Source organism: Hypomesus transpacificus, chromosome 21 (genome assembly GCF_021917145.1).
Source record: "Hypomesus transpacificus isolate Combined female chromosome 21, fHypTra1, whole genome shotgun sequence".
Taxonomy (NCBI): domain Eukaryota; kingdom Metazoa; phylum Chordata; class Actinopteri; order Osmeriformes; family Osmeridae; genus Hypomesus; species Hypomesus transpacificus.
This window is the reverse complement of record NC_061080.1, coordinates 83164-97608: the sequence shown is the minus strand read 5'-3', so window position 1 is coordinate 97608 and position 14445 is coordinate 83164. Positions and strand designations below refer to the sequence as shown.

Here is a 14445-nt window from a genome sequence, read left to right as displayed (position 1 = left end):
GGCTTTGACTACAGGGCGTGTTTCAAACGAGCCTGGAAAACAAATGCCTCTTCGCTCAATTGGATAGATCTACAACCAATCAGAGCAACAGAGTATGTGACGTATGTTAAGCACCGCATAGTTGTTGTCAACAGAACTAAACTACAAGCAGACTTGAAGTATGCTTGAAGAATGAATACAAACGATTTTTGCCGGTGTTGTAAAATTAATTTAAGGGAAGGGAGAGTACTTGTTCACACGGTCAACCTTTTTGAGCAAAACAATAAAGGGCAATGCATATACGAAGTTCTCCGTTTAGGATTACAACTCCATCGGGGCCAGCTGATAAATTAAACTTTTACCGAATCCCGTAGGAAGGACGGCAAAAACATATTTTCCATCGACAAATGCCTTGATTGCGTCTCTCTGTTCCGCTGCTGTCGATGTCTTCTAAAACAGACTCGATGGCAGAATCACAACATCCCAGATCTCCGGCGGTAGCCATGTTTGTTCAAAACGAATTCAACTTAAGCGCTCTTTTGTGACGTGGGTGATTACGTTACTGTTGATCATCTGTCCATCATCGTATAAAACCCGCCCTGGCAATTTCATTGGTTCGCCCAGATTCTGGTTTTCTGTAGTTGGTCCCCAATACGAGACCCTCCAGACCCAATTTCCCGAACAAATTTCTTTTGGGCGGGGAGAAGTTGGGCTGGCAGCCAGGCTAGATTATAGGGGCCAAAACTAAATAAATAAATACTTGGATAAATAAATAATTATATAACACAAAGCTTAAATAAATGACCCAAAAATATAAATGTTACATGTATTTGTGTGTATATATATATATGTTTACGTTTTCATGTTTTTACATTTTTTCATTTATACTTACATTTATTCAATTATACTTACATTTATTTATTTATACTTACATTTATTTATTTATTCTTACATTTATGTATTTATACTTACATTTATCCACGGTGAAACTTCCTGCAGCAAAATAAATCTGTCGTCCCCCCGTCACCAAGTCAGGGGGCGGGTCAAAGCCTCTGATTGGTGAATGAACAGTATTACACACCAGGCAGGCTCAACCAGTCGATCAAGCTCTCTTCAATCTAGAGGGATCCTCTATCGCCTCACTCTACAGCTGCTGGGGGTGTGCGACACTGCATGATGTGGTATAGATCCGATACCAAGGAGTAAATGTGGCGGTCATACCCCCGCTATAGCAGTGTGGCTGGTTTCACTGTCACTGCTACTAATTGTTGAAAAGTTTCTTTGGAGGTCCACAGTAAGGTTGCCACCTTTGATTGGTTCCTCCTAACTGTGGCATGGTGAGGAGTGGTCTGGATGAAAACTGCGTGTGGGATCCAGACCGCATCACTATTCTAGACATCATCTTTCCTCAGATCAGACACCCAGAGGCAACCAGAATCAAAATCAAATTCTTAGCCAGAATCATGGCCGGAATGGGGTCTTAATCACCATGAAAGTTTGCACAGACAAGGAATTGACTTTGTCAGGAAGATGGTTGACAATGTTCCCCTCTTCTTAGCTGTTATCTGTGCTGTTGGTGTTGCGTGCAATTTCTGAATACCAGTATGTTATGGGAAAGTTTAATTACCGCAAGCTGAAGAAAGGATGGTACATAAATTGTCTAAATCAAATCAAATAGTATGATTGTGTTTTCCTGATGCGTGCATATTGAGCTGTATATTGTGTGTATATTGATCTTTTGAGAATATAGTGTATATGAATACACAAGTCAAGTGAATACAAGTCATTGTCTTATGGTTCTTTCCTTTGGGACTTATTTACAGACGGAAACATGGACTTTGGTAATTCATGACTGGTTTTTCTGCATGCCCATGTTTAGCTCAAGGGAGTGTTTTGTGGAAAGAGAAAATGAAAATGTTTGCTATGGCAGGCTTTCATCGCGGAAAGCCCAATGTCTGTATCTTTGATGAGATGAAAAAAAAAAATTGCATTTGAATTTAAAGAAACCAGTCTGACTCCCGCTCCTCCTTGAAAAGACAGCCTAAAACAGCCTACAACACACACTTCTAAGTATGTTTTGATATACAACTGATTTCAATTGATTATCGTGAATGAAGGTCTGGAACAAGACCTTCATCTGTTCTAGTTAACGCTTACAGCTGAGCATACTGCTCAACTGCTGTCTTCAACACATGTTTCACCTGCCTCCAGCCAACACCTGCCCCCAGAAAACACCTGCTCCCAGAAAACACCTGCCCCCAGAAAACACCTGCCCCCAGAAAACACCTGCCCCCAGAAAACACCTGCCCCCAACAACCACCTGCCCCCAGAAAACACCTGCCCCCAGCAAACACCTGCCATCAGCAAACACCTGCCATCAGCAAACACCTGCCTCAGCAAAGTCTGGAGTGAACATGTACTTTTCTAATAATCACAGTAGACAGAATAAACAAATTTGATAGTCACAAAGAAAAACTGTTAAAGTGTCAGCCAGTAAATACTGTAACTACTAAATATGATTGTTTACAGCTATATAATAAACAGGTTATGTATTTCATATTGAGTCTGTTCTAATGTGTTCTTGGATTTTGTCACACTGTGATTTAATCATAGTAAACGCACTGTACGAAGTGTTGTATGTTTGCAATAGTAACTAGTTGCAGTACATACATCTACAATCATGTTTTATAAAAGAAAGGCCATCTTAGCGTCAGGAGCGACTGTAGGGAGGATGGACCCAAGAGCAAGGAGACAGGCAAGGAGACAGGCAAGGAGACAGACAAGGAGACAGGCAAGGAGACAGACAAGGAGACAGGACATAAGGCGTTGCTCTATTCCAGAACCAGACCACAGCAGGGATACTCACGTAAACGCTGACAAGGACAGACAGGGACACAACACAAAACAGGAACTTAAATACCAAACAAGACGCAGGTGAAATAAATCACACAAACGAGAACACTGACCAACTTCTAACGAGCCACGGGTGGAACTGGTAACACAACTCAGGGACACACTGGGGAGGGCAGGCAAAGAACCACTAAAGCTGGGGCGTGGTCATGGGCGTGGTCGAGGGCGTGGTCGAGGGCATGGTCGTGACCAACAGCAGCCAGCAGGGCACCAGCTGTAGTTAATGCTACAGTAGAGGGACCTTCAGCAACACCTTTTCAACCATGGGAGCACCAGGGGAGCAGGTTGATCCACCTGGACCGGTTCTATGGAATTAAGTGACGATAACAGAGAGAGTTGGGTGTCATGTGATTTATGTGAATTCACGTGAGGCAGAGGAAAATAATTTGAAAGATGACACCCAGGGGTGTCGCGATTCAACTTTGACAAACCCGAGGCTGGTCGTACCTACATCATGTTACCATGGCACCACTACACATGCTGCTCTTGCCATCCCAGGCTAATGGTTTCCAGCAATCCACAGGACGCACGTTGGGTCCAGGAGTGTACCACAGCAGAGACCTGTAGAAGGCTAGCAGATACCCACTAGGGTTGCCTGAGCATCAGAGGGTTGTTCTGAGGTTGAAGGTCAATGTTGGCAAATGTTGTTTACGACTGCTATTTCGAGTTCGGAAAGTTTTCTGAATTTCAGAAAAAATCCCAGATGAGAAAACTTTCATGAATGCTAAATGTTTTCCTAAATCCAATTCAGAAAAAAATCCTTCTTAAATTCTTCTTAACTGGGTTCGAGAATGAGGCCAATTATTCTTTGGGATGATAGAGTGTATATGAATGCAATATTGTAATTGTCTTGTGTAACTTTGTAAACTTGTTTGAATAAAATGTGTGTTTTGTCACATGAATACAATATATTATTTGTTCACACAGAATACTATTTTTTGGGTGCCCATTCATTTAGCACACTTTTAAGTATCTTTTGATATACCCAGTACACCTGATTTAAATGGATTATCGTGAATGAAGGTCTGGAAGAGGACATTCATCTGTTGTAGTTAACGCTTACAGCTCAGCATCCTGCTCAACTTCAGTCTTCAACAGATGTTTCATTTGCCCCCAGCAAACGGGAATTCATCATTTCGTCTAATACTCCGACAATTACTATAATAAGCTGTCAAGGAATGTGTCTGTGTATTTGCCACATTAAATCAACTACAATTTCTACATGGATAGCTAATATACATTACCATAAAATGTATAATGAAAAGTATATTTGGGTTTGTGTGTAAATCATAAAGTGGCGTTGTCCAACCAGGATAGTCCCAAATTAGATTTGACGTCAATGTTAGGAGATTCTGGCCTAAAGTTAAGAAGCCATATGTGATCAAGTTGAGGAATTTCTGATATGCTATGTGCTGTAAGCAGGCGAATTGAACATGAGAGAAATGAAACCGAGAGACAAGTGTTTTTAGGGAAATGAAAGTTATGTAGGCCATACCTTAGCTACACCCCTGTCAAAAGCATTATAAAAGTCACACTTACACGCCTCACCTTACTGCATACCGAGACACATCACCAATTCAAGAGTGAGTATTTGTTAAAAACATTCTAAGTTTTAATCTCGTAGATTCACCATGCAGATTTTGATTGGATGAAATGATATGCATTTGGAGTGAACTTGTACTTTTCTACGACATTCGTCGGTCAAAAAGAAAAAACGTAAAAGTGTCAGCCTTGAGTTGATAGTCTAAATATCTTATTTCTCTGTTTCACATTTAAAAAGTTAATTACAGTAAATACTGTAAATACTAAATAGTATTGTTTATAGCTAAATAATAGTGTATGTACTTCATAATGAGTCTGTTGTAATGTGAGACAGCAAGCATCTTGGATTTTGTCACACTGTGATTTAATAATATCACATGCACTGTAAGAAAAGTATTGTATGTTTACAATTGTAACTAGTTGCAGTACCTACCTCTACAGTAATTTCGTCACAGTAGTGTGCCGTGACAAAAATATGATGGCAGAGGAATTTCATGTGTTGTCTTTGGGCTTCGCGATGTGAAAAGATTGTTAAAGATCCTGTAAAGTGGAATCGAAAATGTGTTTTAAATTCCCCATCACACCACAGAATAATGTGTTTTTAACTACATATCCAAATTCGAATGAAAAAAAACACAGACAAGTGTGTTAAATTAGGCTTTGAAATTGTGAGAAAATCAGCAGTCTTCTCTGCTTGAGACTTGGGGGCCTGTCGTCTGAAGGAGCTCGAATTTATTGAATTTAGCAACAACAGCAACACTAGCTAAATCAATTGTAGATATCAGAACATACTTACCTGCAGTCTCTGAGTGTTTTATGTGTTAATTACTTTGTCTTTGCATCGTACCAGTTGAGTAACAGAATTCAGGTTATATAAACCGTCCGTGATCTAACCTAAATAGGTGGCTGTGACGTAGATCAGTCGGGTTTTGGCTTCGCCTTTACAAAACCTGAGCTGAAAACGGAAGAGAAACTGTTCAACGGTCTAACTCCACATTTCAGTGCAACAAAGTTTTAGAGCTTTGCACATGCTGTCAGTAACTCATTTCACACATATATATAATGTACTGAGAAGCAAATCATGGAATTTGCTTTACAGGATCTTTAAGTTACCACCCCTTTGTCTCCCACAGTAATATGTCCAGCCCAGTGCCCCAAGTGTCTCAGTGCACCTGGGCAGAGGATGACTTCACTCTCCCCCCAGGGTCGACACCACTCGATCATCCAGAACCCAAGACTGGTCAGACCTACATTATGTACCACGGTACCAGCCAAGAGGCTGCTAAAGCTATACGGAAGAATGGGTTCCGGCGATCCACAAGAGGCATGTTAGGTCCAGGGGTGTATCTCAGCCGGGACCTGCAGAAGGCTAGCAGATACCCGCTAAATTTGTTTGAGCATGAGAGGGTTGTTCTGAGGGTGAGGGTCAATGTTGGCAAAGTGAAAAAAATAGACTGCAAGAACCACCCAGATAAGACAACCTGGCACGATCGTGGTTATGACACGGCCTGGGTTCCTCCTAACTGTGGCATGGTGCAGAGTGGTCTGGAAGAAGACTGTGTGTGGGATCCAGACCGCATCACTGTGTTGAGCACCATCGCTCCTAAGGTGGTGCGGCCAGCACCACCCAGATCACATCTGGAATTCCCATCATATTTAGACTTCCGATCCTACCCGGAATTCCGATCCTACCCGGAATTCCGATCCTACCCGGAAGTCCGATCCTATCCGGAATCCCCACTACGAAATAGTTTTATGCCTCGGCATTCTAGCCGTCAAGTCGAAACCCTACATGATTTCTTTGATGATCTGTCGCTAGAGCAATCATCATCAGAAACGTGTTTGTGTGGGAAAGTCTGTAAGAACCTCCATGGCCTCAGAATTCACCAAGGAATGATGAAATGTTTAGGAAACTGAGGTAATGCAGGATTACAACATACCAGCAGCAAAGCATTTATGTCATGGTCACTCTCTGCCTCCACAGCCCACCCGATCACTGCCTCCAGACCTCTGCTTGCTTTTGTTGTACTGTTTTACCACTGAAACCCCTCTATTTATCCCAACCTATAACACGTTATACTGTAAAAGAGCTATGAATTAGACTAAAGGTACTGTGACATGTGCTAAACTATGGTTGTGACTTTGTACCTTAAAGATGGATGAGTTTGAGTATGGGAGCCCAGCAGAAGGAGATTTAAGGCAGTCAATAAGGAGAGGACAGGAAACATCCGGAACAGGCTTCTTAATAACAAGAATTAACCTGTCTTAAAAAAAATCTGGTGTCTGATTTGTTATTATTCATATGATCATTCTAATGGTGTAGGATTATCAATTATTATTCATTATTACATTTTCTGTCTTGGTATTAAGGTTTGGTAGAATTTTATCTGAACGTTTCGTGATCTTGGTTTGCAGCGTTTGTTGTACATTCTGTTTCCTTGTGACAGTGTGTTTCTCTATGTTGATGTCCTGTGCATAGACAGTGGCCGGGTTTCCCAGATTTGTTAAGAAGCTCTTAGCGTTAAGAGCTTTTTAACAAATCTGGGAAACCCGGCCAGTATCAGTAGTGTAGGGCTGTTTTGGCAGCCCCTTTGTCACTGGTCACCCAGACACTCGTCTGGGACAGTTGTTGATTTGCATGAATGCTAAAATGACCATCACACCTTAATGACACACCTCTGGAGAGGTGGTCTCAACAGTTGTAGAGGAATGTGGACAGAGGAAGACTCTGAAATTATCATTAAAAGTTGTGTTCTTGAAAATAAGGTTCTAAACAGCTTTTAATGTCATGTTTGATATGCTTTTGTTTCTTATTTTATGTATTACATGCTAGTAATAATTGTAATACTGTAACATTTACATGTACAGGGTTTACAGAGTTTGTGCCTACAGCAGACCAACATGTGTTTAACATATTCCCCTGTCTTGCAAGGGAACCACTTGGTCTACTGTAGCCTTGATTAATGATCCAATTTGAATTTGTATGCGTTTAGACTACTTTTCAGTCATGTGACCGGTGTCCCCATTTTAGTCAGGTTTGGGTGTATATAGGAAGAAGTGTTACCAATCACTTCGAGTTTTGTTTACGATACAGCTCCGGTGCGTTAGGCGCCTAGTCTTCATTGTGACATACCTTTGTTAACCAATCCTCTGAAGGTATGTTTTGTATTTTATGATATTTCATTATTATTGTATTGATTATCTTACTATTTAGATAATAAACTATTATTGTGCATTTTGACGTTACTTGTTCTCTTTGAAACGTATCTATCAGGCTACGGCGGTGAAAACTTAGATCTAGTCTGGTTGATGCGGCTAACTGATTATAAACATAGACTTTGGAGTAGGTTTTAACTTAAGGCCTCTGAGTCACTTACAGTGGATCTCCACGTTCCGAAGGAATTTACCGGGGCCTCTGAGTGATCGATTACATATCCTACTAGGTCTACTATGGTTAAATCTATATTATAGTAGAGATAAACGACTGTTTAGTGAACACGCATACTTTAGGGTCGGTGCTCTGATCAAGCAGACGATTTTTACCTACGTCAGAGTTTCATGTCATTAACTGTTTAGCGCTCGAGGTTACAGGTAACGCACTTGTGCACGTGTCTTAAAATTGGAGTCAGATATTAACGAGTCAATTATCTCCCTGAGAATCTAACATAAGGTGAATTGTGGTTCCCAAGCCAGGGACAAACACCAAGCGTCTCTGGCCTTTCGATTCGCCGACTACAATTATATTTGAATAACCAATAGTGTTTTCACATTATTCACATTGCCAACACGTATATCCAGCAGGTAGCAATGCAATGGCTTTCCTTCATTAAACTGTACAATACTCCTGTCCTAACCTTGGATACAATATTACAGAAGCCAGGTTTAGCTGTAACAATATCCTGTTACAATACCGCGCGATGACGTAAATGTGAGTACATAGGCCTACTTCCTAGCCCTATGTTTAACACAGGAGAGAAGGGTGTAAACTACCCGGTTATCAGGCAATCATCTGGTAAATTGGACGAAACCCTTTTGTTTCAGAACCATCCAGTCTCCTGACCCTTTACTTGCAAATGTAGTGCGTCCGTAGTCTTCAACAATGGATAGAGATCAGTAGGCATTGGAAAACTGATCATCAAATTCAAATCACATTTATTTGTATTGCCCTTTTTACAAGCAATGTCAAAGAGGGCTTCACATACGCCCATAGAACTTCCCCTCAACCAACCACAAACCTCAAGGAAGACAAACATTTTTTAAGAAACCTTGGGAGGAGCAGTTAGTGCTCCCCTCTTCTAAAGACAGTTGGTGAGAGGTGTAGACCACAGGCTGTTACGTCCCTCGCCCTGTTGCATGTGTGAAACTATAAACACGATGATAATAACATTAATAAAAAGGTATAATTATTCCCTGTCTTGCTTGTTATGGTTCTTGTTCTTCTGCTTTATTTTCCATATGCACTATCTGGTGTATTTTTGCATGATGTACAGTGAATGAATGAACAGGTATTTCCAAAGCATACCCCAAAAAGTCTTCAATATGTCATTTGTTGGACATAAATAGTAATGTGGATCCTACAGTGAGCTCTGAAACTGTTAGCCTGGCTAAAGGTGAGTCGCGCGTACTCGTCAAAACAACTACACCAATCTTATCTACTTTCGGCCCCGTAACCAGCACAGGCCTTGGCCAAGGCCGTTGCTGGAAAACAACTCCCCTGGAGAGCGCTGAAGCGAGACTATCTTGCTCTTCCCTCCCCCCTCCCCCACCTACATCTGTGGCTTGGTCTCTACCCGGGTCATGACCAAGGATGTCTCCTTGCCAGCACAATCTGCACAGGGAGACTCGGACTGATTGTGGCCTAGGTCGAGGGCGCCAACCCAGACCTACTCACACATTAACTTTCACCTACTACAGATACCATCACCCCCCCCACCCCCATCCAACGTCTTTGACTGCTTGTTCCCCTGGGTGGCTGGTGGGTCTGTGTCCAGCGCCTACCACGGCTGCAGGTCCAGATGCTGCTTGTTTATTCACAGTTGGGACACAGAGTTGTGTATCTCAACACTTCAGTTTCCAAACTTAACATTCAATTGTATTACAATGTACAACATGTATCCATGAAGGAACTTGACTCAAAGTATGGTGTCAAAATAAAGACTTTAATTCGAAAATCAATGAAACATCATCAAACTACAAGCACTATAATTAATAAACAACAATAAAAATAAGGTATAATTATTGCCTGTCTTGCTTGTTCTGGTTATTGATCTTCTGCATGTACTGTCCTAGTAGGTACAGGCCAGTAGTTCTCCCAGCTGTGCGTCATACAGAAGTTCTATCAGGTGGTGACTGCTGGGACAATTTTACCCCCTTGGTTTTACTATCATATATATGCCATAAAGTCTTCAATATGTAATTTGTTGGACATAAATAGTCAATGGTTTTCCAGATTCGTTAAGAAGCTCTTAACACTAAGATCTTCTTAAGAACGTTCTTAGAGCGTTCTAGAGCGCCCTTAGAATGTTCTTAAGACGCTCTTAGCTAAAGGTTTTACCACAGGGGTCACAGCTCTAGGGCTTCTCTCCTGTGTGGATTCTTCGGTGAGCTGTGTACCTGCTAGCACGGCTAAAGGTTTTACCACAGAGGTCAGAGCTGTAGGGCTTCTCCCCTGTGTGGATTCTGCGGTGAGTTGTGTAACTGCTAGCATGGCTAAAGGTTTTACCACAGAGGTCACAGCTGTATGGCTTCTCTCCTGTGTGGATTCTGCGGTGAGCTGTCAAATCCCCAGTCTGTCTAAAGCTTTTACCAGAAAGGTCACAGCTGTAGGGCTTCTCTCCAGTGTGGATCCTGCTATGAGCTCTGAAATGGTCAGCCTGGCCAAAGGTTTTACCACAGAGGTCACAGCTGTAGGGCTTCTCTCCAGTGTGGATCCTCATGTGCTTCTTGAGGTTACTGGATGAGGAAAAGCTCTTCCCACATGTATCACAGTGATGTGTCTCCATAACTCAGCTCTCTCTTTGTTCACTTTCTGGTCTCTCTTGATCTTGTATCCAGTTTCTGGAAGCTTGTTTCTCTCTGGTTTATCCTCACACAGTCTGGTTACTGCTGTTTCTGGTTGAGTCTCTCTCTCTGCAGTCTCTCTGGAGCCTTATGGTGTCTCCTCTGTCTAGTCTCCGCCCATGATCAAGTATGATTGGCCAGTAGGAGATCTGCAGCTTTCACATATAAATGAAATCTTTTGTCTGTCATAATGAGCCACTTTGCATATGTAATGTTGATCATTTGATAAGAGGTGTTTGTTTCTCAGGTTTATTTTCACTGGAGAAACACAAAACACTGTGACAAAACGTATTTGGCATACAACTCCTCTTCATAGTTTTTGGTTTTCTTCAAAAGTATAGGCTATATCATTAGACATGGTAAAAGAGACATGTGTTCGTTTTACAGAAGCCGGGTTTAGCTGTAAATATATCCTGGGTCACATATACTATCACCAGTTAATACTATTTTCCACAGTAGAATCTGCATTTGGAAGCCTGGTCACTATCACTGCTAGTTTGTTTGTGTGACTAGTTAATATGCCTGACTAACACTCTGCTTAATGAAAAAGTTCCCTTTATTCTTCTTGGGTGGCATAAGTACAAAGCACAAAAACAGAGAAACATGTAGATGCTGAAGGGCAAAGGGAATTTCAAAAGGTTATACTCTGAACTTAGATACATTATATGTGGACTGTTTCATGGGTAAATAACATACATGTAATTCCCAAGATGAATTGTTTGTATTCACATATCTGTGTCCCGACAGTGCCCAACATACATTTACAATGATGCATTAGAATGATACACAATATTCACCCAAGTATTGGAGATTATTTCTCCAGAAGATTTCTACATCAAAGGAAACCAGGTGAAAGTAATTTGGCGTATTTGCTTTGGGCCAAATGTTTCCTTCATGCTTTCATGTGATGCTTGTGTGTATTTCAGGGGGACCCAGATATGAAGGAGGAGTGTGGGCCCAGAGGAATGAATGTGAGGGCAGCAGATTATGGCCGGGGCAGATTGTAGTCTGTTGAAACAAATGGACAAAAAAGGTTAAGAAAAACGTATATATTGTGATGTATAGCCTACCGTTACCATCAGTGCTACATATTTATACTGTGATGACCTAAATCTGAGTATATAGGCCTACTTCCCAGCCCTACGTTTAACACATTTCTGTTTCAGTCTTCATCCTCCAGTGAGGTAGGAGAGAAGGGTGTAAACTGACCGGTTATCGGGCAATCATCTGGTAAATAGGACGATAAACCCTTTTGTTTCAGAACCATCCAGTGTCTTGACTCTTTACGTGCAAATGTAAGAGATCAGTAGGCATTGGACAACTGATCATCAAATTCAAATCACATTTATTTGTATTGCCCTTTTTACAAGCAATATGTCACAGAGGGCTTCACATACGCCCATAGAACTTCCCCTCAACCAACCAAAAACCTCAAGGAAGCCCCATTGAAGTCCATGGAAGCTGAGCTTCAACAGGGAAATGCACTGTTGCGCTACGGGAGTGTATGATAAGGAAATCAGTCAGTCGACCTGCTAATCAGCTAATGTAGGTGATTCTGAACAAACTCGTCTTTGATGTGAACGTGTTCTAACGCATTTAAAATGTTAACACAACAGTAAATATTTGACCATGAATTGTTTTAAATGTCAGGGGCTTGCAGTCTTAAAGAAATCGCCACTGGTGTGCTCCTTTGCAGCGTTTGTGATCCACAACTTCCTCAGCCTGTGTTATGAGTACCTGGGAGGGGAGAGCACCATCATGGCTGAGATCAGAGGAAAGCCCATTGAGAAAGTCTCCATTTTATCTCTCTATCTGTCTCTCTTTCTCCCGGCTTCTGTCTACGTAACTTTTGCACACACATTTACTCTCACTCTCTCTGTACCTCTGCTCTCTCGCCTCTTTCCTTTCTCTCTTCTCCCTCTCTATCCTCTCTTTTTCTCTTTCCTCTCTGCTCCCCTTCTTCTCTCTCTTCAACCCTTGATCTTTCCTCTCTCTGCTTCCCTGTCTCTCTCGCCCTCCCCTGCAGGTCCAGCTGTGTGTACGGCACCTGTTGTCTCTGGGGAAGGACCTACTCCATTGGCTTCCTCCGCTTCTGCAAACAGGTTTGAACCAAACGTCCCAGCTCTCTCGTTTCAGCTGTTTTACTGCCCCTCCGTAAACACAAATATCAAAGAAGGCGGGGTTGGAATTTAGTTGTGTACTTGAACTCTACTTTCCCTATTACACTCCCCCCCCCTCCTTCCCTCCCTCAGGCCACCCTCCAGTTCTGTGTGGTCAAGCCCCTGATGGCCATGATCACAGTCATCCTGCAGGCCTTTGGGAAGTACAGAGACGGAGACTTCAAGTGAGTGGAGCTGTGCCACTCCCTCTAGTGGTCAACCTCCAACACGACTCAATACGCTTTAGTTAGGAAAGTGTGCTTGTTGAGGAGAAGCAGAGTTATGCGTTTATTTCTATTACGGTACAGTCCAAAAGTCGGAGGCCACATTGAACATTTAATGGGGCAATTGGAGACAGAGAAAGCCAAACATTCCATGACATCACCAGAAGCTCTTTGGAACATGTCATATCAAGCTGGGATCATCAGGTTTTTGCACAAACTTGTAGAGGCCAGAGTGCACTCTGTTATTAAAGCAAGGGGGGGGGGGGGGGGGATTGTTAAGCTGATATGATCCTTGGTTATGAAAACATTTCTATTATTACATTACATTACATTTCGCAAAATGGATATATCTTGACAAGTGGTTTCAAACTTTTGGACCTTACTGTTTTTGTGTGTGTGTAAGGATATCAATATATTATTATATGTCACCACTGCAAATCAGTTCCTAATTATATAGCTTATAATTTGATATTGTCTGCTTTAGGATAATTTAGCACACTGCCTGAACCAATTTAGAAATAATTAAATGTGGAATGACACATGATTTTTTACAGAACCTGTACCTGTGCTAATGTCCCCCCCCCCCTTCCCCCCAGTGTGTCAGGTGGTTACCTGTACGTGACCATCATCTACAACGTCTCGGTCAGCCTGTCCCTCTACGCTCTCTTCCTCTTCTACTTCGCCACCCGCGACCTGCTCGTCCCCTACAGCCCCATGCTCAAGTTCTTAATGGTCAAGTCTGTCATCTTCCTCTCATTCTGGCAGGGTGAGCAACTCACTCTCTCTCCTTATATCTCTTTTTATTACTGCCCACGTCCAATGCAGACAATATGTACACATGCAAACCAGACAGATTAACACACGTTCAGAATCATGGGTGTCAGGGTATGAGACAAATGCTGACTTTCCTCTACAATTCTTTTTATACTCATTGTTTAAGAGTCAAAATGTGAATCCTTACATCTCCCCCTGCTATGATAATTGGTACACTTTTTTTTTTCTTTGAATACATCGTTTTATTTTTCAAGTTTTCGACCAAAACGTACATTGTCAATGTCAAGCTTTAGTTTTTCAATTAAAGATTTTTTTTTGTTTTTTTTCTTTCAGTTTCAGTCTTTTGGCCCCAATTTTGCGTAGGGGGCGTGGCCTCAACTCAGAGGCTGGAATTATGAGTGACAGCCTAACAAATAGGCAGTAGTTGGCAGTCGGCATGGCGTCCGCTCCATCAACACAGTCTCATACTTCTGCGTATCTATGACACGGGTTTACACATCTATTTTGCGTGCCATTCCAAAATGTAATCGAAATTGTACACAACCTGAAAAAAAATTGGTACACTTATTTTTTCTTTAAATGGGCAATTGACTGGGTTTTTGGGGTATTTCACACTGTTCCTTAAGGTCTCCGAATAGGGTATGTAACATTGGTTGGGTTGAAAATGGCCCGGGTCCTGTTCTATGCCCTCTGACAGATCCTCTGAAATGTTCCCGGGAAAAAACACAAGCTTTTCTCCTTTTATGGTATGCTCATTAATATTTAGATAAGCTGCGCGCTGATTGGTTGGTTTTCAA

At 41.9% G+C, this 14445-nt stretch overlaps 1 protein-coding gene and 1 long non-coding RNA gene across 2 annotated transcripts; both read left to right on the top strand.

Annotated features, from left to right (window-relative positions):
- The first annotated feature begins 4383 nt into the window (after nt 1-4383).
- On the top strand, nt 4384-11802 carry LOC124483287. Its single transcript, XR_006957796.1, has 3 exons — nt 4384-4472; nt 11418-11524; nt 11658-11802. It is a non-coding gene; the product is annotated as an uncharacterized LOC124483287 (long non-coding RNA).
- Nucleotides 11803-11970: 168 nt separating this feature from the next.
- On the top strand, nt 11971-13868 carry LOC124483689 (transmembrane protein 184B-like). The gene is made up of 5 exons (XM_047044228.1): nt 11971-12010; nt 12188-12278; nt 12518-12593; nt 12744-12835; nt 13471-13868. The coding sequence occupies exons 1-5, from the start codon at nt 11971-11973 to the stop codon at nt 13730-13732; spliced, it is 561 nt and encodes a 186-aa protein (XP_046900184.1). The 3' UTR covers nt 13733-13868.
- Nucleotides 13869-14445: the final 577 nt, after the last annotated feature.